This window comes from Diceros bicornis, chromosome 12 (assembly GCF_020826845.1).
Source record: "Diceros bicornis minor isolate mBicDic1 chromosome 12, mDicBic1.mat.cur, whole genome shotgun sequence".
Taxonomy (NCBI): Eukaryota; Metazoa; Chordata; class Mammalia; order Perissodactyla; family Rhinocerotidae; genus Diceros; species Diceros bicornis.
In genome coordinates, this window is record NC_080751.1 from 75,211,658 (window position 1) to 75,235,278 (window position 23,621).

The following is a 23,621-nucleotide window of genomic DNA, read 5'->3' on the forward strand; positions in this document are numbered from 1 at the left end:
GTGGCGGCGGCAGCAGCAACAGCAGCAGCAGCCGCCAGCAGCAGAGGGACCCACAGGCCCATCTGAATCAGGATTTATGGGCTTTGTTCCCTTCCACATAGTACCAAGAGGGTTCTCCAGTCTTTCCAAAATCCCTGTGAACTCCTGAAAAGCATTCAACAAATTCCCTTTCTGCTTAAATTGTCCAGACTCAGATTTTCTTGCCTACAGCTAAGAAACACCTCCATCCTCGCTTCAGATCTGCTGAATTGAACCAGTTACACCTGGTGATCGCCCCTCGGCCCTCACCTGCCACCCACCCCCCTCAAGGAAGCAAGATGGGCCCACTGTCCAAACCAGGCCCCAGAGGTGGCCGTGCCACCTGGGCAGGCGATGAGAGCCATTGTTCAGGTCTGGGTGAGGCAGGTGGTCCAGACGATGGTTGCCCCAGGAACAAGAGTGATGGAGAGTCATGTGACATCTTTCAGGTGCTCAGCTGCCCCTGAAGAAACACCCTCCTGTCATCTTCCCTGCACCTCAGTCTCCACCGAGCCCCGTGACCAGTGCTGCAGGGACGCTGGGCGAGGTAAATAACTGCATCCCCTCCGAGAGCTCATCTTTCAGCCAACACTCAGAACGATCGATTCTCTTCCTGACTAGTCTTTTGTTTGTGGCTCTAGACGGCCGCTGCCACCCTGGGGACACACTAAGACTGAGGGTGAGAAATCACATGGAGCGTGCATGAGTGTTTTTGAAGGATGTGGCACCACTGGGTCTGGGGGCCAGAGTCGCTGGTCCCCTCCCTGCCTGCCCTTTGTTCTTTCCACATGACTCCGCCCCCTGGGTCTCTAACTGACCTCTCCCCTCCCCTCCCTTCATCTCTCTCTCTCTGTCTCTCTCTCAAACACGCACATGCACACCATCCCAAAGAATTCCCTGGAGCATCTGTGTAGCTGGCAGCTTAGCTGGTCTCAGAATCCACAGCGCTGCAAACTCCATGTGGTTTTGTTGGGGGGGGGGCTCTGTCCCCTCCGACCGCTGGATGGCAGTGTGGACATACAGATCTGCAGTCACCTGTCGCGCGGCCCTGGGCTGTGTCTTCATGCTCATCCATCGCAGCCCACGCTTCACGGAGGGCTCTGGAAAAATACGGACACCAGCTCTTTGGCCAGGGCTCCTTGCTGCTCCTAATAAACCCCAGCTCTCTCCTCAACCAGCCCGCCTCCCTCCTACTCTGCAAAGCAGCTCCTACAGTCCACACAACGGTCCCTTCCCGAAAAGCTAGGGGAGTTAAATTAGGGGCAACGGTTCTGACTTCAGGCCCACTTGTTTATATCCGATTGAGTTTACCTTAAAACGCTCATAATCTGACAGAGGCGTACGACCCAGGTACGGGCAAAGGCCTGGGTGCCTTTACCATGTTAAATGTTAGCAGAGTCCTCCGAGCAAAGCCTAGTGGTGGAAGCGACAGGAGTGGACGTGGATCAGCTGATGTCCCTCCCATTTCACGTGGATTTGGAGGCAATACCAGAGCGCAGAGGTGTTTCCATCAGACCTCCTCACCTACAGGGGAGGAAGCAAGACCAGAGAGGCTCACGGTAGGCACATGAGCCAGGTGAACTCACTTCTGGCCCACCCAGAATAAAGCAGCGGGAGCTCTGTTCCCGGTGACTGAGAGCAGTCACATGCACAGAGGCGACGTCCATGAGGCTGTTGGAGCTGAGCCTTCGGGACCGTGCCGCCTAGGCTCCTCCCAGGCCCCCTGCCTAAACACGGTCACCATGCTGCCTCAGTTTTCTTGCACAGGCCCCCACGTGCCATAAGCCTTGGGGCCCCCATGGACTGGATCTGCCCCTGGGCACAAGGGAGGCGTCTGTCCTGTGAGAGGTGGGGCACCTGGGCCAGCTCAGGGCCAGTTGGCCAGTAGGCTGTGGATGGGGAATGCCAGGAGGCCCAGAGGCCTGTCGATGCCAGTCCTCCTGCTCCCGTGGGTGGCTGCGGGGCCTCTGCTGCTTTGACCCCTCTGGTACCTACAGTAATCGCGGTAGCCAGGGTGGGCATTCTGCCGGGTCCTGAGCTCCCGTCCCTGCAGGGTGCACGGAGAGGACCAGATAACACCCACACGTGCAGGGGTCAGTTACAGCAGAGGCCACTGAGCTTAGGGAACCCGAGCCTTTCCCAGTGACAGGAAGCATGCGGCCCTTCCCTCTGGAGGGAGACAGCGTCTTCAACATGCTGGACAGTCCCTGCGCCTGCCCGTCGCCCTAGAAGCTCTCAGCAGACCTGCCCTTTTCTCCAGCTGGGGCCGGGGGAGGAGCCACCGTCTTGTCCTCCCAGGAAGTCCATGATACAAACATCCTTGGAAGATGGTCTGGAACAGCAGGCAGTCAAGGTCTCACTCGAAAGACTCGCACGAACAAGGGAAGCCTCTGGAGAATCATCTTCCCACAGTCCCTACTAGTTTTCCTTTGTATGTGCATGTTTGTGTTTTCTTTGAAAAATGAAGATGTCTATTATTTTTTACTGGGGATTCTGATGTACAAAAAGGAAAAGAATTATGGTCACCGTGGTAGGCAGCTCCTGGATGTCCCCAGGGATCTCACCTCCTGGTGCCAGCCTCCTTGTGAAGTCCCCTCCCAAGCCTGCAGGCTGGACCTGGGGACTGGCTCCTAACGAAGAGAATGCAGTGACAGTGAGTGACGGACGTCACTTCCCAGATGCGGTTACAACAGACCGTGACTGTCTCACTTGCTCTCTGGCTCCCCTTTGCTGCTCTGACGCAGCCAGGGGTGGTATGGGGAGCTGCCCATGGAGAGGTCCACGTGGCTAGGAACTGAGGCCGTCAGTCCAGCAGCCCAGGAGGGCTGACTCCTGCCCACACCACACGGCTGATTGTAGCTCGTGAAGCAGAGGCCCAGCTAAGCCCTGAGGAAAGTCCAGAGCCACAGGAACTCTGAGATCACTAATACTTTTGTTGTAAGCCACTAAGTTTGGGGGTAATTTATGATACAGCAATAGACAACCACTACAGCTATTGAAGAAATTAAGAGAACCAAACAAAAGCACACATTCAGTTGTCGAGTTTGGAGAATTTATTTTTCTTTTTCCTGAAATCTGAGTTTGCAGCAAAGCAAAATTGTTTCTACTTGGATAATAGTGAAAAGGAACATATATTTTAATATAATTTATAGAAACCTTGGTCAAAATTGAGTGAGTTCTTTTCCATACAGAAATTAAAGGAAGATGGTAATTTAAGACCCCACTACCATTGTTTGTACTTAACTATTGTAATGTTCAAAGATTTTATTTTATAGTTTGGACAAAGGCAAGAGCAATTCTGAGTAATAATTACAAAATGAACATTTATGTAATTTTGGCTACAATACAAGTAATAAACTTTACTTCCTCAGAAATCACACCACTTTTTTTCTCCTAAGCATACACCACTCTCTAAGGTTCAGAAAAAACAGCTCTTTACTCAAGGAACCCCTGCACTTCTGGACAGGACGATGCCATTGGGAAGAACTCTGCTGCCTACAGTCGGGCAGCCGCCAGCCGCCGTCACCGTCACCGTCGTGGAGGAGCCCTGCCAACAAAGCCATGAAAAGCAAGGGTTCAGAGGCTGGCCTCCCGCTCACACGTGCTCCTTGTCAAACTCGCACATGAAGTGCATGGTGATGTGGCAGGCCACGTCGTTCCAGCCCCCGGAGGCCACCATCTCCACGCAGTCCTCCTCATCGTAGGCGTTGTTGGGCTCACCACTGCGCCACTTGTTGAAGGTCTGCATGGGGGAGCGGTCTGAGTAGACGAAGGTGCCCTCTCTCTCCAGGTCGTTGATCCCGATGAAGACGCGGGCGAGGCCCGCCTGCGCGATGTAGGCGGCCATCAGGCCGTTGGCGGTCTCGTCCTTGGGCATGCTCAGCGTGCCTCCACGCCCCTGGCAGGACAGCTGGGCATCCACGTACCTCTTCTCCTCCTTCACCAGCAGGTAGATCTTATTCTCTGTCTCGCGCACGCCGGCAACAGCTGCGGGGGAGGGCAGTGCTGAAAAGTGAGCACTTGCATTTCTGTAAACAAACTCAGTACACTCCACACACACAAGACAGACACAGACAGCAGGCGGCGGGACGTGGAAACGGTAACGCGGAGCCACTCCATCTCTGGGACCAGGAGGCGGGGGTGGGGGTGGGAGGCAGGGGAGCGGGGAAGCACTGAGAAGAACATACCATTTTTTATGAATTTTAACTCAGTTGTCAGCTGGGTGACCTGGTTGTCCATCTCCCCAATGGCCTTCCTTAGCTGGCTGCACTCGCACGGGATGCCTGCAGAGACCAGGTCGGTTACATGTTGAAGAACAGTCAAGGGGTTGGGCTCAGAAAAGAAGTACCCCTCCCCCAAATATAAATGTTATTCCACAAACAGACCATGCTGGCCTCCAAGGCTGGGACGGAGATTTCAGACTTTATCCTAAAGGCAAGGAGCAGCGGGGGAAGGACTTTAACGGGGGGGGGGGGGGGGGGGGGGGGCGGCAAGACCCGATTTGTTTTACTACATCGCTCTCGTTGCCGTTGCCGTGGGAAGGAGGAAAGGGAGGTGCAGGGGCAAGAGAGGAAGCAGAGAGCACAGCAGGGGGTTATGACAGCAATTGAGAGGATTGCGCTGGCTTGGCTCAGGGTAGTGACAGTGAAGACGGAGAGAACACAAAACATTTGAGAAAAATGGTGGGGAAAACCAACAAGACTCAGTGACTGTCTGGATAGCGGGGTGAACTGGGGGAAGGAGCTGCAGGAGACACCCAGGTAGTTCTCTGAGCGACTCAGTGGGAGGTGGTGCGATTGTGGAGCTGGGCTCGGGAAGAGGAATGCACCTGTGAGACATCCGGGTGGAGAATGGGTGCTGGCGTCTGGGCCTGGGCATAGATCTGGGCATTGTGGGCATGTGTGTGGAGGAGGGGAGGGGCTGGGAGGGACCCTGCGTGGCCCACAGCGGGAAGTGCGGCCAGAGGTCCAGCAGGGGGAGGCCTGAGAGTGCCCTGGATCCAACCACAAGGAGGTCCAGGGACTTCTCAGCAGAAGCAGTGTCGGGGGTGTTGGGGCAGAAACGGGAGGGAGGAAATGGAAGTCCTGAATAAAGAGAGTGCTCCAGAGATGGGGCTGTGGCACAGCTAGAGGGGCCAGGAGTCAGGGTGGGCTTCTGGGGGCTTCTAAACACTGTTTTGTTTGAAGGTAGGAAAAACTTGAGCATATTTAATGATGATGCAAGGGAGATGATGACTGCATTCTGGAGTTACCTCTGTCTTACATGTGAGGACGTTGAGGCCCATAAAATGCTGGTCACCTTGGCTGACATCACAGGGCTGGCGAGCCCCAGCAGTCTCGGTGAGTCTAGCTCCAACATCCAGTGTTTGTGTCACCCTGGCTGGACCAGAAACCCCTGGAGGAAATTGATCCCTCTGGGGCAGAGCGTCCAGGACACGTGGCCCCTCAACAAGTCCCACCGGCTGATTGATACTCTGCTTGAATTAAATCATCCTAGCGTTGCCAACCTCGCCTCAGATTAGGTGGTTTTTCCTGGCCCCTGTGAGAAGATCCCAATCTTCCTCCTGCGAAGAGCTCCACTTTGTCAAGAGCCTTCTCAGAACATCGCTCGCCTTCACAGCGTGTGGGGATCCGTCCCGGCATTGCTGGCTTCCATCTTCTCCACAAAACTGGAGCGGTGTCGGCCCAGCTCCCACCTGCCCTCTACTCTGACTGCTGTGAGCCTAAGTGCAGGACGTGTCATCTTTCCCTGCAAAATTCCCTCGTGCTAAGTGTTCAGCCCACCCCTCCAGTCTGCACATATCTTTTAGAAGTTTGAACCGATCTTCCAAAGTCTCAGCCATCCTCCAACACTTCGAGTCCAAAACGCCCCCTCAGTTCCCACACACAAGGGTCCTTTTCACACTTGGGCATTTGAAATGATGTTTGTTGGGCTTGGGTTTGGGTTTTTTAATGGAGGTTTCACCTAAGATAAATTTCCTAAGATAAATGTTATCTTCAAGTTCGCTGAGGTGTGAGGTATTGAGGCTTTCTGCAATATCTCTCCAGCGAGAAGGGGGGATTCATTTCTTCGTTTTCCTTTCGAAGCTTCTGACCTGTACAGGCCTGACAAGTTCCCTCGTCTCACAGTAAAGGCCCATCTGAGGGACGTGCTCCCTGTCTTGCCCCTCACGTGCTGCCGGGTCCTCTTCTCCCGACTCAGGTTTCCCGCGTGTCCGGAGGTGGCTGTGAGAGCTGCTGCTGTCACCTCCAGGGACTGAACTCACATGGCAAAGCCATTCCTCCCAGGCCATTACTCCTCTTCCTCTCTGGCGGTTTGGGGCCTTTTATTCTGAAATGTAATGCCTCTCTTTTCCCCCTTGTTTCTGAGAGTCAGACCTTTCTCAGAGACTACTTTCTGAATGGTACTGTCAAGGTGAATGAGATCTGATGGAGACACGACATGTGTGAGTGCGAGAAAGACAGGCTGATTCAGCAAGTGGACACCAGGACGTCCCCACAGACACACCAGTCTGGAAGGGGCAGTCACGACCCAACCACTGGGAACCACGTTGGGTTCCACTGGTTTTCCTCCTGGGTCCTGACTGGCACGCTTATCCGTTGGAGGCGGAAAGGAGGGTTGGGGTCTGACTGGGAGAATATCCTAGTTACTCAAACACCGGGTCTTCCACCTAAATCTAGTATCTGTTAAGCGTCTTTCATGGGCAACATCTGGCGGGAAAGAAGACTGGAAAGTACAGACCAGTTAGGCTGGTGTTTCAGTAACCCAGCTGGAAGTCACGCGAGACTGAGCGAGGTGGTAGCAGCAGGAATAAGAAAAGGGACGGACGTGCAGTACAGTCTGGCGGGCGACACTGTGGCTGGGGAAGGAGAGGCTGTGCGGAGGATGGCGGGCCCATGTAGCCACGTGGGGAGAGGGGTTGAGGGAAGGTGCAGGCAGCAGGACCGGAGGAGAGACACACAGGCAAGTGGGCCGGTGGGACTGGACTGTGAGGGCCACCATGGAGGTGACGGCCACGTGCAGGAAGAGGAGAGGGCAGCAGATGGCTCCGCAAAGAAGGGAGGAGGAAGTAGCAGTGCCGGGAAGGGAGGTGGAGAGGACAGGGCGGTTGCCTGCAGCCAGGTCTCAGGGGCACCAGGGAGGGATGGTCAGCAGGGGAGCCGGCTAAGTCCACTGAGCCGGGCGGGGGCCCCGGGGACCCCTGGAGGAGCCTCAGCAGAGGGTGGTGGGGAGTGGCTGCAAGGACGACTGTTCTGAGCGGTTTGGTGGCAGAGGAAGGGGCAGACCCCATGGCACCAGAGAGGTATGAAGAAATGGGGACCTCAAGCTCAGTGTGTCTGAGCCGAATTGTGTACGAGGCACGATCACATGTAGTCGGCAAGCAGACTACAATCCTAGGAAGGACATAAAAATACTCAGGTGGAAGGAAATGGAACGCTGACATCATCTACAAGAGGGTATGACAGACAGGGGAGGACACGGCAGTTATGTGTACTCCCTTCCAGCCTAGTGCAGTTTTATGTCACAATTTACACTTTTTAAATACATGTTTTAAAAATCCTTGGACCCTTGATGCCATACCTGGTTCTCCATTAGGGCCAGGGGGTCCTATGTCGCCAGAATCTCCCTTTTCTCCTGAAAGAGAAAAGCAAAGTCAAAGTCACCAAGCAGAGGTGGGACGTGTTTCATGAGTTCAAAAGGTTCTAGGTCGACAATGTTATTTCTTCTGTGTGTAATACCCTGGGATTTCTCCCAGACTCTCTTTTTGCTGTGAACTTAGGGAGTGATGTTCTATACATAATTAATTCTTCAGGTTCCATTTATGTGACATGGAACATACACACATCACGGGATTTTAGAGACTATCAGACAATCATTCTTTAAGCCAATTCTGGGCAATCCCGGATGTCTCATAGAACACTTTGCAGAAATCATGTCATTAATCCATAACACCACGAGTAAGTAGCAACTAAATCTGATGCCAGTTCTTTCCATGTTCCTCATCACAGCAGGAAAATTCAGATAAAACGTGTGGTCTTAGAGCTGGAGTGGACCTTAGAGACGATCTAGTCCAAATAGAGTAAAGAGTACTCAGGACTATGCTGAGATCAGAGTCCTCCTGACCCCTCTCCGAGAGGCCGGTGGTGTCCTAGGAAGGTACAGCCACTGGGAAACCTGGGCTCCACCTCCTGTTATATAGGACTCTGCCCTCCATGTCTCCCAACTTATAAAACAAGGGATTGAACAAAATCCTGCAACAAAGCTTTCTAGCTATTCCAAAATTAGACAGTGAATATATTCAAGTCACAGGAATATTCTTAAAGTGTTCTTTCTTCTCCCCGAGGGAACCCAAGTGTCTCAGCTGCCATGGGGGAATGCAGGGCAGCGACTCCTCCATCCGGAAACTCGCAATCCATTTGCCTAGGGAGAGAGAGTGCTTGGCAATCTCCCTCCAACTGATGCCTCTGTGGTCTATCAAAATCGGGGGCTTGAAAACCACTGAAACATTAGTGGATGAGGACTCGGGATGATAATCTCAGAGATAAGCAAATCAAGTAAGCCGAATAAAGGTCTTTCTGGCAAGCTGTCCCTTGGTGAGACATGACATTTATCCAGAGCTCATGCTGTATATTAAAAGCGTACACAACCCTACTTGTACACCAATATCCATTGCATTCTTCACAATAGCTAAAAGGTGTAAACAACCCAAATGTCCACCAACAGATGTGTGGATAAATGAAATGTGGTCCATCCATGCAATAGAATATTATTCAGCCTTAAAAAGGAAGGAAATTCTGACATATGTTACAACATAGATGAACTTTGAAAACATTATACTGGTTGAAATAAGTCAGATACAAAATCTAGTATGATTCCATTTAGATGAAATATCTAGAATAAGCACATTCATCAAGACAGAAAGCAGATTAGAGGTTTCCGGGGGCTGGAGGGAGGGGAATGAGAAGCAATTGCTTCATGAGTACAGGGTTTCTCTTGGGATGATGAAAACGTTTTGGAAGTGGATAGTGGTGATGGTTGTACAACATGGCAAATATACTTAATGACACTGAATTACACACTTAAAATAGTTAAAATGGCAAATTTTATGTTACAAATATTGTACCACAGCGTTTTTAAAGTTTTGTAAAGCATCCATATCCCCCTTTACACCATGCCTATCTGTGTGCTCTTTACTAAGCTGGCCATCCACAGGGCAGGTGCCTCCCAGCTTTGCCAGGAGCAGAGATCAGCTCAGCTGAGCTGGCCACACTCTCCATCACACTTCTGGCCAAAGGCCCCTTCCTGCCAGGGAAAGACTGGGCTTCGGGGAGGTCCATGGCCACTCATCAAAATAAACCACCTGAACCCATTCACAGCTCAAACCCCCAGGCAGGTTATGAGGCACAAGAACTCAGGCACCAGCACTGGGCAGACCTCAGCCAACTCCCTCCCTGCCTCCGGTTCTCAGCAGCTTTGCACCAAGCACTGGCCCTCCCAGTCCCAGTCTCCTCATTTCTAGCACCCACACAGGACCCATCGGGAGACCTTCTGGGGACCACTCACTGAGAGCTCAGGGACTGGGGGCTCCTTGCCTTCACTCAGCTGTGCCCTCCAGAGCCCAGCACAGGCAAGGGACCAACGAGGAGCTCAGAAAACATCTGCTGCTTGAGTGAGGATGGAGGGCGGAAGAGCTGTGCAATTCTGAGCCAACCCTTAACTGCCCCGGGCCTCAGTCCCCTGATCTGCTCTCCTCTCCAGGATCGTGCAAGTCAAACGAAGTCTCAAGATGGACACGATTTGGAAACCACAGGCGTATTGTCACTAGAACTGCTGTTGCCCTCCTGTGCCTCGCTCTCAGGGAGAACCACCCCATGGTCTCAGAGTCTACAACACCGAAGCCGGAGGTGGGTGGACAGCGTTTCCAGAGCGCTGTCCTTCTGTTACTCAGATGGGGCTCTCGGGGTTTTATGAAATCGATTAAGGAAGTGGAAGCTGAAAAGTCAGTCTTGCCGGGCGCACCGGCTCCTGAATCTCCGCCCCGGGCGGCGTGGGAATCCTGCGGGTGGGGAAGCACTCGCCCCGCCCTGGTGGGCACAAACCCAGCAGTTAACTCTGACCACGCCCAAAAGGCAAACATGGGGACAGACTTCATCATGTAAAAAGGACACAAAAACAAACAAGGCCACCAGGCAAGACCGTTGAGTCTGCGATTGTTCTGAGTGCCCAGGTGCGGTGAGCCTGCGAGGGAGCATGAGGCAAGAAGGGCATCGGAAATACCTTTAGAACCAATGGGACCAATTTTTCCATGGCGACCCACACTGCCTTTCTGTCCTTTGTCACCCATGTCTCCTGTAGAAAACAATAAGATCAAATTGGTTGATGCACAGGTAATCCAATATACCTCCCGTTTAACATTACACACACACACACACACACACACACACACACACGTAAGAGGAGACTAAAAAAATTATAGGTCTTAATCTCTTCAAGGTCATGTCTGTGATTGATACCAGAAGGTTCTTCACAGGTCACCTGTTGATATAGTTTCCAAAGGAGCACACACTTCCCCTAAAAGACACACGCTACAGAAGGGAAGAGGCCAAACGGTACATCCGTCAGTCCTGAACTCAACCAAGGGCCATTCTCCTCTGCAATTATGAAGAGAAGGAGGGGTTGCCTCTCCTCCCTTCCAGCAGGACGGTACTTCCTTGCTCTGATTCTTGCCCCCAAACCCAATCAAGCAGGCCATGCTCCTGTAAACACAGCCATAACCGGCGCTCTTGGGATCTGGGCTACCTGTGCCCACAGGGGGACGTGTGTCCAATGGCAGAGCCGCCATTTGAAGGAGGACCCTCCGAGGAGAGGTGGGGAGCATTTCAGACAGATCCTGCCTCCTTCAACTACAAAGCTGGAGGAGAAGGAAGAAAAGGAAGCAGCAGTGGAGGGTCCCAGGAATGCTTCATCACATACCTCACAGTGTGACCCACCCTAGAGCGGAACGCCTGGCTCCACGTGGCCAGCCGGAGCCTGTCAGCAAGGTCTGGTGGGCCAACACTCCTCCTCTGCCCCTCACCTCTGCCCCTCTCCCTCATCACAAGACGGCACAGTGGGTGGTCCCCACAGGGATCCCACAGGATCATCTGCTCTGATCATTGGACTAAGACGAAGAACAGCCGTCTTCACCCATTTCCAGAACAAACCAAGTCAGTGGAGAGAATGTTCTCAATGCTAAGGTTTCCTCCCACAAAGTGTTCTTAAACCCTTGGCAGCCGCTCCTGCCTGTCCGCTGGTGATCCACAGACCACAAGCCAAGCCGGCAAATAGCAAACCAACACACAGCGAAACTGGGAAAAAGAAGACGACAATCCGATATAATTTTATAATTTTTTTCATAGATGTGTCTATGTGTGATTGTGATTTTATAATCACTTATAACCCACACTGTTGTTGAAACTAAATGAAATTCAGTGTAAGCAATGCTGCCAGAGAGGGGTGATAGGAAGGACTTTATGCTGCACACAGACAACGTGTCCCACTGGGACACCACCTCGCTCCTTAAAACTGAGGACTTCCCGGCCAGGAACTCCAAGTTTTGTGATATTCCCTGAATTCAGAATAGAAAGAGATCAGAGGACAGATATAGGCTGGGGGGTTAGCTATAGCTAAATGGAAACACATCCCCCAGAAATGGCCTCCATTCACATAAAAATGACATGTTTCTCCACAAATTTCTTCACATGCCCATCTGTTCTCTCATTGGGTTATAGAGGGATTCATCACACAGACAAGGCTCAGAGGGCCCAGTGGCTCGCCCAGATCAAGCACCTAGTCCAGCAGGGATGGAGGTGATTCTTGCCACAGACACAGCGGGCTGCATGCCGGGGACGCACAAGTAACAAGGTGAGAGTCTGCTGGGGAACAACCAGACAGTGGTAACACATGTAAGAAGTGTTGTTATGGGAGAGGCAAAGGACTCTGAGGGAGCCCAGGCCAGGGCCCCAAACCCAACCAGGGAGCTGGAGGAGGGCATCCGAGAGGGTGCAGTGCATATACCACACAGGGGGGAGGTCGGAAGAAGGCGGTAACAAGATAGGATTCACGTTTAACATGCACCTGGTTGCACTTGTAGAGGGATTGGAAGGGGGCAAAATCGGTTAGGGAGGACAGGCCGGGGAGAGAGTCCTCGCCAGAACCCGACCATACGGGCACCCTGATCTCTCACGTCCAGCCTCCAGAATTGTGAGACATTAATGTCTACTGTTTGAGCCCCCCCGTCTGTGGTTTTGTTATGCAGCCCAAGCTGACTGAGGCACCTCCCTTGTCTGGACCCCCACGTCCATTAATGTGCTCTGAAGCTCAAAGATGATTACAGTATGTCTGCTCAGCCTCTTGCAAAGCATGTTCTGCAGAAGAATCCATGTTCCCTGGAATGCATCTTCTGCTATTAGTGTTGGTCCAAGACCGTCTGCGGCTGTGGGGACAGCCTTCTTCCTTAGCCTCTTTTCTAAAGGCTGACTTTCTTGTCCCGAACTCTTGAGTGTGGCCTTCCTGAGGTCCTGGAGTCGACTGTGAGTGCTGGAAAAGCTGGGCTGAGCCACGGATAAACATCAGGATGAACTTTTCTTATGTGGACATCTCCCTGAATCTTGGGGAGGTTTGCTTGTTCTCACTCTTTTCCTCAGTGGTCAGCAGTAGTCATTGGGACACTCAGTACCATGTCCTCTCCCACCCTCCTGGGGAAGTTCAGACTCACTACATTAGATGAAACGCAGACTCCATAGGGCACTCGGATGAAGACAGTGCCTAGAGCAGGAGGCCTCGGAGACCACCCAACCGAACCCTGTCTTCAGATGGGAAGCAGAGGCCCAGAGAGATCTAGGGATTTGTACCTGTAGTATGAGCCAGGGGGCAGCTCCCAGCACACGGGAGCCCCACCTGAATTCCCACTGGGGAGGGGCAGGGTTTGCCAGAGCCCCGAGAATAAAGTTCCTGCTGAGGAATGTGCCTTCTCCTTCAAAATGTAAGAGTGGGGGGCCGGCCCGGTGGCGCAAGCGGTTAAGTGCGCGCGTTCCGCTGCGGCGGCCCGGGGTTCGCTGGTTCGGATCCCGGGCGCGCACCGACGCACTGCTTGGCAAGCCATGCTGTGGCGGCGTCCCATATAAAGTGGAGGAAGATGGGCACAGATGTTAGCCCAGGGCCGTCTTCCTCAGCAAAAAAAAAGAGGAGGATTGGCGGATGTTAGCACAGGGCTGATCTCCTCACAAAAAAAAAAAAAAAAATCTAAGAGTGGGACTATCACTTGAATGAAGAGTCTGCTGTTTGCTAAGGTGATTCCACCTAGAAAAGGTGGGAAGGGGGGTTTTGGAGTTACCTCCTCCCTGAGAGCCCTGCAGAGAGGAATCTAACCAGACCTGCCCTCCCGCTGCCCCACCCAGATGCTCCTGCCCGCCCCAAGCAGACAAGGAGAAGGTGAGGGGGTCAGGGAGAGCTGGAGGGGAGACACCTGGGATCAGAAACGTAATTGGTACAGAGCTTCCCCCTACATAGACTTTCCCACCTTAACAGATGACTAATTAGTGATTCATTTCATCAGCTGAAGGATGCAGGATAGTCTAGCACACATCCTGCTGTCATAAATAAGTCATAACCTGAGGATGATTTGCAAGCACTGGGCTTTCGGCCCATCTCTGAATTGCAGAGCGGAAGGTTATGCTAATTCAAGGGTGTTACTGACACGAGGCGCTGCCCCCAGCGGGTAGTGAGCCCAGCTCCCCGCCCTTGGAGAAGTGGGACTCTGCCGTAGGGCGTTCTGAGAAACCAGCCCAAATGCAGAAAATCGGATGCCAGGTGGACACCCAGCAGCTCAGCTCGAGGAGGTGGACACAGAGCCCAAGCCCGAGGGAGGAGCAACTGAGGGCCGCATTCGAGACCCTCTGGGCTTGAGTCCCTGGGGCTTGTCAACACAGGTGGCTGGGCCCACCCCAGAGGGGACTCTGCAGGTCTGGGGTGGAGCGTTTCCAGCAAGTTCCCAGGTGATGCTGATGTCACTGGTCCAAGAGCCATGCTTGAGACTCTGAGGTATGGAATTCGAGAAGGCTGGAGGAGCGGAAAGGCCCTGTGTGCAGGCCACGCCCAGGCTGGGAGTGAGGCAGCCCCAGGTCTGCACCCAGCTCTGCCCTCCAAGGCTGAATCTCTCTGTGCCTCAGTTTCCTCATCTGCAAAGTGGTGTCCTAAAGCAAAGGCTTGCACGAGGTAATGTCCCACCGGCTCCTCCTCTCATGATTTGCTCTGGGACACCAGGATGCAGCTCTGCCCGCCCAGCCCACGCAGGGAGCAGTCTGCACAGTGCTTAGAGCACGGCCCTGGAGCCTGGCTCGGTCCTCCCTCTGTGACTCGGCCGTGCGATCTCTGTGCTTGTTTCCTGACCTACAAAACGGGGATAATAATAGTGATAACGGTGCCATCTCGTTGGGTGTTGTGGGAAGCACGAGCCCCATCCAGAACAGCGTCTGCACGTGGCGGGTGGACATAGTGTCGGCTGCTGTGACTGTCAGTCGGAGGCAGAAACTTTCCAGGTTGGGAAGTTGCTTTCTCAAGAGTGGTCCACAGCTGGCCCAGCAACACGACCTCACCTGGAGCTGCACAGACATGCAGAGGCTCAGGTCCTGCCCCAGATCCAGCACCAGGCTCCGCATCTTAACACGTCCCCAGGTGACTCTCAGGGGGCCACAAGCTGGAGCAGCCCCGGCCCAGACCCTACCGGCAGCCCTCTTTGAATGCAGGTTGCAATTCACCATAACCCACTCCTTGCGGGCTCCAGGTGCAAACGAGAGTTACAGAGGCAGTGCTTGCAATCCTGGGCGGTTCTGCTCATTTTCCCATCTTTCAGAGAGAAATTAGAATACTTCTGGGTACATCGGGTGCCAGGAAAACACGTTCACACGTATTGATGGGTTTCAACCTCACAATATTATCGTTACCAGCTGTTGTGGGCTGAATTGTGTCCCCCGAAATTCCTATGTTGAAGTCCCAATCCCCACTATGACCGTATTTGGAGATGGGGCCTTTAAGGAGGTAATTAAGATTAAATGGGCTCTTAAGGGTGGGGCCCTGATCCCATAGGACTGTTGTCCTTATAAGCAGAAGAAGAGATGCTGGGGGAGATGCACACAGAGGAAAGGCCACGTGAGGACAAAGTGAGAAGGTGACTCTCGACAAGCCAGGAAGAAATGTCCCAGGAGAAAACAACCCTGCCAGCACCTTGATCTCGGACTTCCAGCCTCCAGGACTGTGAGAGAATAAATGTCTGTTGTTTGAGACGCCCAGTCTCTGGCATTTGTTATGGCAGCACTAGCAGACTAATGCACTTTCCCTCTGCCCCACAAGAGAAACTGGAATTCAGAGAGGTGAAGCCACCCACCACCGGTCACACAGTGAGCTAGTAAAAGCGATCATTGCCCAATGATCCAGAGCACAGACTCTGCAATCGGGCGGACCTGGATCCTGATCCTCCACCCACAAAACTTGGCCAAGTTATGATCCTCTGTGAGCCTCAGTTTCCCCATCTGTTCAGCAGCTCGGGTCACTGACCACACGATGATGTAGGTTTCATTCAGACTGAGGTCTCCTGACTCCATGTCCAGGTTCCACATCCCGCGCCTCAGCTGTGGGGCAGTGGCCTGGTCTTCCCACACCAGAGCAGGTCTCCACAGATCCAGTCACAGCTGGCAGGTTGCACTTCCAAGAGCCGGGGCTGAAGGCACGCTGCAGGCCTGTGGGAAGACAGACGCCTCTCCCGGAGCCCAGAAGGTAGGAAATCGGAGAGTGAGACACCAGAGAGGGCAAAGCAGACACACCAGCGCCTCCTATGTAGGAAAGGGGAGACCGAGACACCAGAGAAGGCAAAGCAGCCACACCAGCACCTCCCACGGAGCCCGCTCACCATGTCGGCCACGGCCCAGGGCACTTGGGGAGTCAGGACGGCTGCCAGGTGCCCCGCCTCGCCTGTCCCTGCTCAGTCCTTCTGCCCTGAACCATGGCCTCCCCCATGAGGCCCCACTCTGCAGGCCCTCAGACAAGAGAGGACCTGGTCACATAACACGCCCTGATGCACTCATAGGAGGGCCTTTGCGGGGAAGGGTTGGGCACTGGAGACAGCTGGGCCTGGGGGTGGTTGGAGACCCCACAGCCGGTGGAGCCAGAGCCTCTCCATGCACAGCTCCCACCCCATCACAGACCTGCTCTGATCAAGCAGAACGAGAACAGCCACCATTTGCTGGTGCTGGGCAATGCACACACACAGACATATACACATACATGCATACACACATACATGTGCATGCATACATACACGTGCACACATAATACACAGTATACACATGTATGCACACATACACGTTAACATACATGTATGTGCCACGTGTGTGCACACAGGCATGCAAAGATACATATACCTGCACCTATTCAAACACATACATACACAAACACAAAACATACACACATACTATATACATGCATGCATGCACAAGCACATGTACACAAGCATACCTTTATCCTTACACCACCCGAAGTTGTCAAGCTGGTAAGCATGAGCTGGGTGTGAACCCAGACCACCAGAGCACCCTGGGGAAGAAGACCCTCCCATGGCACACTTGTCTATGCCACAACCCCTACGCACACTGAGAACTATCGCTGGCGTGCGCTATTGTATCTAATAGGAATATTCTATCTTTTGGGTATGTTGGAGAAGAAAAAGGTGAGAGCTATTAAAATCCCATGAAACTGTCAACACATCCTCTACTTTATAGCAATCCAAGGGTTTATGTACCGGGCTTGTTTTAATTTGTAGACATTTCTTGGAAACTAGCCCTTGGGCAGAAAACCCAGAGGTTCCAAAGTGTGGTTACAAACCCAGAGGTTCTCAAGGAGAGTGGATGAGAACAAGAGCTCTACTGCCTTCTTCCTGCTTCCAAGAAGGTCTTGCTGCTCCTCCAAATGACAAGAAGCTTTTTGCAAAAAGCAAACAAATCTCCCTCCCCTGTCGTGTGAGCAGATTGGAAATGCACTAGACACACTGAGATTCTGTCCCTTTAAGTCTCAACAGCTTCTGGCGGAGGCACCCCAGAGCGCTGCGAGCTGATGGAATGCCCCTTCTCAGTCTCGTTCCACTAATGAGGAGTGTAGAGCGCACATTTGTCCTCAAGACACGCACGAGGAGCGGGAGCAGCTCTCAGCAGGCAGGTAATTCTTATTAATTTTAATGAAGACATCACACAGTCCTTTGAAGTGGAGTCAGGGCAAAAAGAGTACTTGGAATTCAGCTTCCTCAGCTATTTTTAACGAAGGATAATGTGCACATTACAGAGCCCAGGAAGCCCATCACTGACACGGGGTCGCCCTCCACCTTCGGGTGCCACGGGGGTCCCCAGCTTCTGAGACGTGGGGTCCAGGGCCTCCCTGCTCGTCTTAGCTGCATGTCTGGGGACTAGACACCTTGAAAGCTGAGATGACACACTTTTAGGAGGTCATGTCAGCAAAGCCAACTCTGTACTATTCCCACACAGCTGTGTAGGCCACAAATGTGGAAATTATTCTTATTTCAATAAAGGACAAAGGACAGCAGGAGGTTTCTGCCTGACCCATTGGCTCATCTTTGTTATTTCAGGAAAGACAAGCCGTCAGCTTGCATGCACTTTCTCCCGCAGCTGTTGAGCTCCCCGGCAGGGGGGCTGCTCAGTGTGCAATGAAACCCTTCAACACAGGGGCAAACCAGCCAAAGAGGCGGTCCCCCTGCAGCCAGGCCCCACGTGGACCCAGCTCCAGATCCTGGAGACCAACCTGCAGCAGGCCCCGCGGCAGTATCGCATGATCAGCACCACCTGGGCGCTTGCTGATGAGCGCGCAGCATCTCGGGCCACCCTCCCCAAACCAAGGCTGCATTGTAACGAGCGCCCCAGCTGGCTCCTGTGCATGCCATGGTTTGAGAAGCATTGGTGGAGCAGAGCCTTCTGCCCAGTAGACAGTAGGGAAGGAACGCAGCTTGGCGTGGCCGGAAGCCTTGGCCCGCAGACCTGCTCTCCAGAACCTGGAGGGGAGGCGGAGCAGATGCACGCACAGCTGGAGCCCTCGGCCATAGACCGGCTCACCCACAGATCTCCAAGATTTGAAGATATTGAATTTCAAGATATTTTTCAAACGATTGAGGGCCTTGCAAGTGCCAGGTCCCATACGAGGCCCTGGACACACCAAGATGGAAGCGAGTGGGTCTGCCCCCAGTGGCCCAGGTCTTGCATGGGAGTCAAATGCATAGAGAGGGCCGGCCCCGTGGCTTAGCGGTTAAGTGCGCGTGCTCCGCTGCTGGCGGCCCGGGTTGGGATCCCGGGCGCGCACCGACGCGCTGCTTGTCAGGCCACGCTGTGGCAGCGTCCCATATAAAGTGGAGGAAAACGGTCACGGATGTTAGCCCAGGGCCAGTCTTCCTCAGCAAAAAAAAAAGAGGAGGATTGGTAGATGTTAGCTCAGGGCTGATCTTCCTCACAATAAAAAAAAAAAAAAAAAAACACATCGCTGAGCAGGAGGGAATGCAAGGGGAGGGGCGGGAAGGTGGACAGGAGAATTCCAAAACCCTGCAAAGCGCCCGTCCCATGCTGGAGAGAGTGGTTCCAGTGAGGGTCTTGGGGAGGCCATGGCAGCTGAGGTTGTCTCTCCCCACCCATCTGAGGCCCCGATCACCGCCTGCCTCAAGCCTGGCCACCTGGAAGCTGGGTCTAGCGCTTCTGAGGTGACCACAGCTCTCGAGGTCTGTGCACAGACAAGCCGAAGCACACCCACGCTGACTGTGAGCACGGCCATCAGCATATGGGATGTCCGAGGGAGACGGCCGGTGGTCACAACGAACACCTGGTTTTACCTCCAGGTAAATCTGCATTGCCAACTGGCCTGGGCCATAGTTACAGCCACCTTTAAAGAAACGTGCTAACCCCAAAAGTACAGTACGTGCTCATTGTCGGGAATACCAAAAATACAGAAAGGAACAAAGAAAATTTCAATGTCCATAACCTATAATCCAGAAATAACTACGACTAATATTTTTGTTTATTTCTTTCCCACCCTTTTTCTATGTCTTTCGTAAACATTTTACTCATATGTCTGCTCTTGTATCCTGTTTTTATTCTCTTACATTATATCAAGTCAGAGCCAATCTTCTCCATAAAGACCACCTTAAAAAGGATATTTCCTAGATTTCTATGTAACTATTTCTACCATTCAATAATCCAAATAAATGCCACTTGCACTAACTTGTTCTCTGTATTCCGCAAAGTAGCAAAGACCCCAAACCGAAGCTGCGTATTTTGTCAGTGGTGATGCCAGACCCCTAGGAAACCTGACAATCACTCACTGACTCCTGGACTGCTGTGTTCACATGGGAACCGTCGTTGTCAAGGGGCTGGCGCTGAGATGGGACTGTAAACAGCCGGGTCCAGGCTCCTCTCTCCTGCCCTAACCCCACGCAGAACTCCATTCTAGAACACACCGCCCCAGGGTGGAATTTTAAGTTACTCATGGATATTAGGCATCCATTCAAATGACTTTATAGCATGGAAAATGCTTACACTAAAATTTGACATTAAATTTAAGAACTAGGACTGCATATATATATATATGCAAACTTATATATACAACATAATCACAGCAAAGCGAAAGAAGGCACCAATAAAAGAAATATACCAAAATAAGTGGTTATCTCTGGATGATTTTATTATGGATGATTTTTCTCACCACTTTTAGATATACAGTCATGCATCACTTAACGACAGGGATATGTTCTGAGAAATGCATTGTTAGGGGATTCCATCGTTGTGTAACATCATAGAGTGTACTTACACAAACCTAGAGATCACAGCCTACTACACACCTAGGTTCTATGGTTCTAATCTTATGGGACCACAGTTGTATATGCAGTCCGACATTGACCAAAATGTCGTTATGTGGCACAACACTGCATACAAACTTTCTATCATGAGCATATGTTACTGTTATACGTTAGAAAAATCTGAAACAAGGCAGTTTCTTGATCCAGCCCAAATTCACCTCCACATTGCCCTGTGGCTTTCTGCCTCAATTTACCCTCATGTGTCTACACATCTGTCTCCCCCACTGGGCTCTGGGGCTCTAGGTTGATTCCCTGAAACACCTAACAGCGCTAAATTTAGTAGTTAAAGGATAGGAAAAACGCTGCTTTTGTGCCCAGCAATGTCCATTCACATCAGGAGATTTAGAAGGTATGATAAAAGCATTTATAGTCGCTGTGTGCTTGCATTGCGTTTTCGAGAGTGGGAATACGAGAGAATGATGATGATGAGAAAGCCAATGCAGACAATAAGAGATGACAGAGATGAGACAGCAGATAAGAGTCCACGTTAACATGAAATTAGGCATTTACTGCCACTGGTCCTTTGAGCTCAAACATTGTTACTTTGAAAAAACATCAATGAAATGGCATCATGAAAATGAATTTGCGACCATGTAGAATACGGGAGATATTCACTTCCTACTTGTGAAATATGAAATCGTCCATACAGGAAAATGGAGGAACATGCATTTTATCACTGTAAATTTCATAATTTATAGCTCAAAATAAAATAACACAGTACAGCTCTAGCACTTTCAACTTTTATAAGAAGCATAGTAATAAGGTAAAAATAATAAGCACTTTAGTTCTAAGATATTTTTAACTTATTGTAACCCAAGAACTTTATGAAGCAGCTAAGTCACTGCCCCCCCTTTATAGATAAGAAAACAAGCTCAGAGCTGACCTCAGCACCCACCGCCGGCCCTCTGGGTCAACTCTCCTCATCCTGGTCAGCTGTACCAGCCTCTGTCCTGGCACTGCACACCTTGTGGTCCCTGCCTCACTCCCGTATTTTCTCAGCAAACATGGATGCAACACGGAAATGCAGGAAGACTGCTCATCTACAGCGGGCAGCACACACGCCAGCAAAAGAACATATGTATCGATAGCCTTTTTAAAGTTCATAATTCCACTTCTGGCAACTTAGTCTAGGGAAATATTCAGAAATATGTACTGAAAATACAAGCACAAAAGTATCTCACATATCAAGAAGAAAAAGAACCCAAAAAAGGGTTTAAAAAAGGACAGAAAAATACAACCTCCTCAAAAGAAAAAAAAGAAAAGAAATACAAATGACTTCCAAACACATGAAGAAATGACCCTACTTCATTCAGAATAAGAGAGGCAAAGTAAACCACCACACTGATGCGGCATTTCACTGCTGTCAGACCACGGCTTTCTAAGTCGGGCAGGGCGTCAGGGGACCGCATTCTTGCACACTGCCTGTGAGAGAGTAAATCCACTCAATCCTTTTGGAGGGAAACATCTACCAAAATTTCAAATGCATGTGCATTTTGATCTAGCAATTACACTGCTAGGAATTTATCTTCGAGCTATGCTCATACATTAAAAAATGACATGTACAAGATTATTCACTGCAGCAAACCCCCAGGAAAATGTAAATCTCCAGTAATAGGAGGGCAGTTACATAAAGCCTGATAGATTCACACCATAGAACACCACGACACCACACAAGAGGATGAGGAAAACTTATGTGTCCTCATCCAGAATGAGCTCCAAGATACAGTGTTACGTGAAAAAAGCAAAATGCACAACAATAATGTATATCGTGCAACTCTTTGTACAAAAGCTGGGAGGAACAGAGTATAAATTTACTTGCCAATTCATAAAATATCTCTGTAAAGATAAATACACCTAACAGTGGTGTCGGTGGGGAGGGTACCTGGGAGGGTGGGGACAGGAAGGAGACTATTCACCGTGAATAATTTCTGTACACTTCGAACTTTCAGAATAATTAGTTTATTTAATTAATTTTTTATGAGTAAAGGAAAAAATAAGAAATAAAAATCAGTGCCTGGGGTTGACGGAGGATGGTGACAGAAATGCTCTGGGTCCTGGCTGTGACGAGGCCCAGGTGCAGGCAGCTGTCAGACTCATTGAACCGTACACTGAGACGAAGAACCTACACCACACCTCACCAAAGTGAAGAAACAGTGCATGGCTTAAAAACAGATACTCAACGCCCTTTATCCATGTTGTGATAGTAGCTTTAACAACTGGAAACAGCCCAACTCTCCAAGGTTACGAGGTTGGTTGGAGACTGGCCAGATAAACTGCAGTGTACGTTCTCATGGAATAAATAGTGAATAAATAGTGACAAGACATTTCTACAGACAGTTTATAATGACTTGATTAAAAAGTTTGGAGCAGTAAAAGTAAGTCTATCCTAATGATAATAACACCACTTATTGAACATCCACCCTTCACTGTGAAGCGACTTGGTGTGTCTGATCTATTTCCTGTACGCCTCAGCACAACCCAGGAGGCAGGTAGAATCACACTATTTCACTAACGAAGAAACAGATTCAAAGTGATTGGTGTCTGTTAGACAGAAGTGGGGGAGCCACTGTATCCCCGAATGCTCCAGCCAAGTCTGTGCAGGCTCTCCTTTGCACACCTCCATATTGTTTGCACGCCTCCATAACTGTTTGCACACCTCCATAACTGCACACCTCTATAATTGTTTATATAGCTCCATAGTTGTTTGCACACCCTCACAATTGCACATATACACATAACACTCACAAATGATCCCCATTTTGCAGATGAGGCTGGTGAGGGGCCGAGCCAGCACTGAGTTTCCACTTATGTACTCACCCCATTACACGCCCCTCCCAGAACGGGCAGGCAGGAACCAAGGAGCACTGTTTAAGGAGCCCTCTCCATGCCCTGCTTCACTAACAGGCCTCCTGCCTTCCTGAGACCTCAAATCCCCCACCCCGCTTCCCCCACACCAGCTCCTGCAGGAGCGGTGCACCAGCTGTGCCCTGGAGTGCAGAGCCCTGAGGGGCTCAGAAGGGCCAGCCCTGGGCGGGGCCTGAGGGGTGGCAGGTACCTTTTTCTCCCGTGGGGCCCACTCTTCCAGGCCGTCCTGGTGCGCCTTTGTCTCCCTTCTCTCCAGCATCCCCTGTGGAAGAAGTCACAGGCATTTAGGACCTCGTTCTGAGCACAGGCTTCCACTGTGGCATGTGGAGAAATACCAAGGAGAAAGCTTCTCACCCTGTCTGTGCGACAGCCAGGCCCTTGGCCCTCCTCTACCCTCCCCAGTCCCCAGGGCATTTTACCCCTTCCTCCCTACCCTCTCCCACCCCTTGACCTCTGTCGCGGAAGGCGCTCAGGTCTCCCCGCCCCAAGTCTTTCTCGGGACTCCGCTTCCTTACCCTACTTCCTCCCTCCGGGAATGTATTTGTCCCTCTTTCCAACTATCCTCCGACGCCAGTGCTCCCCAAGACCCACTCTAACTGCTCTGCTGCCCCTCACTGCCCAGACGTCACTATGAAGAGAGGGAGTATCTCGAGTCCCCTCCCGTGGTCAAGCGCCCCTCCCCGCCCCTCCCTGCCCTTGGTCTGGCTGACACACTTGGCAAGAATAAACGTGGGTGCTCCTACCAGTGTCTCCTTGCCCCTTCAGCGCGAGCCCCCACCCAGGGGGCACACTCCTGCTCGGG

General features: G+C 51.6%; 1 protein-coding gene across 2 annotated transcripts in view; it reads right to left on the bottom strand.

The window, feature by feature from the left end:
* Nucleotides 1-3,179: 3,179 nt before the first annotated feature.
* COLEC11 (collectin subfamily member 11) overlaps nucleotides 3,180-23,621 on the bottom strand; it is a 30,247-nt gene continuing 9,805 nt past the window's right edge. For both annotated transcript variants that reach the window (XM_058551864.1, XM_058551865.1), the window contains exons 2-6: nucleotides 23,010-23,081; nucleotides 10,297-10,368; nucleotides 7,600-7,653; nucleotides 4,206-4,301; nucleotides 3,180-4,005 (exon numbers count right to left, since the gene is read on the bottom strand). In XM_058551864.1, the coding sequence (XP_058407847.1) occupies nucleotides 3,614-4,005; nucleotides 4,206-4,301; nucleotides 7,600-7,653; nucleotides 10,297-10,368; nucleotides 23,010-23,081 (686 nt within the window). In that variant the 3' untranslated portion in view covers nucleotides 3,180-3,613. The remainder of the gene's footprint in view (nucleotides 4,006-4,205; nucleotides 4,302-7,599; nucleotides 7,654-10,296; nucleotides 10,369-23,009; nucleotides 23,082-23,621) is intronic.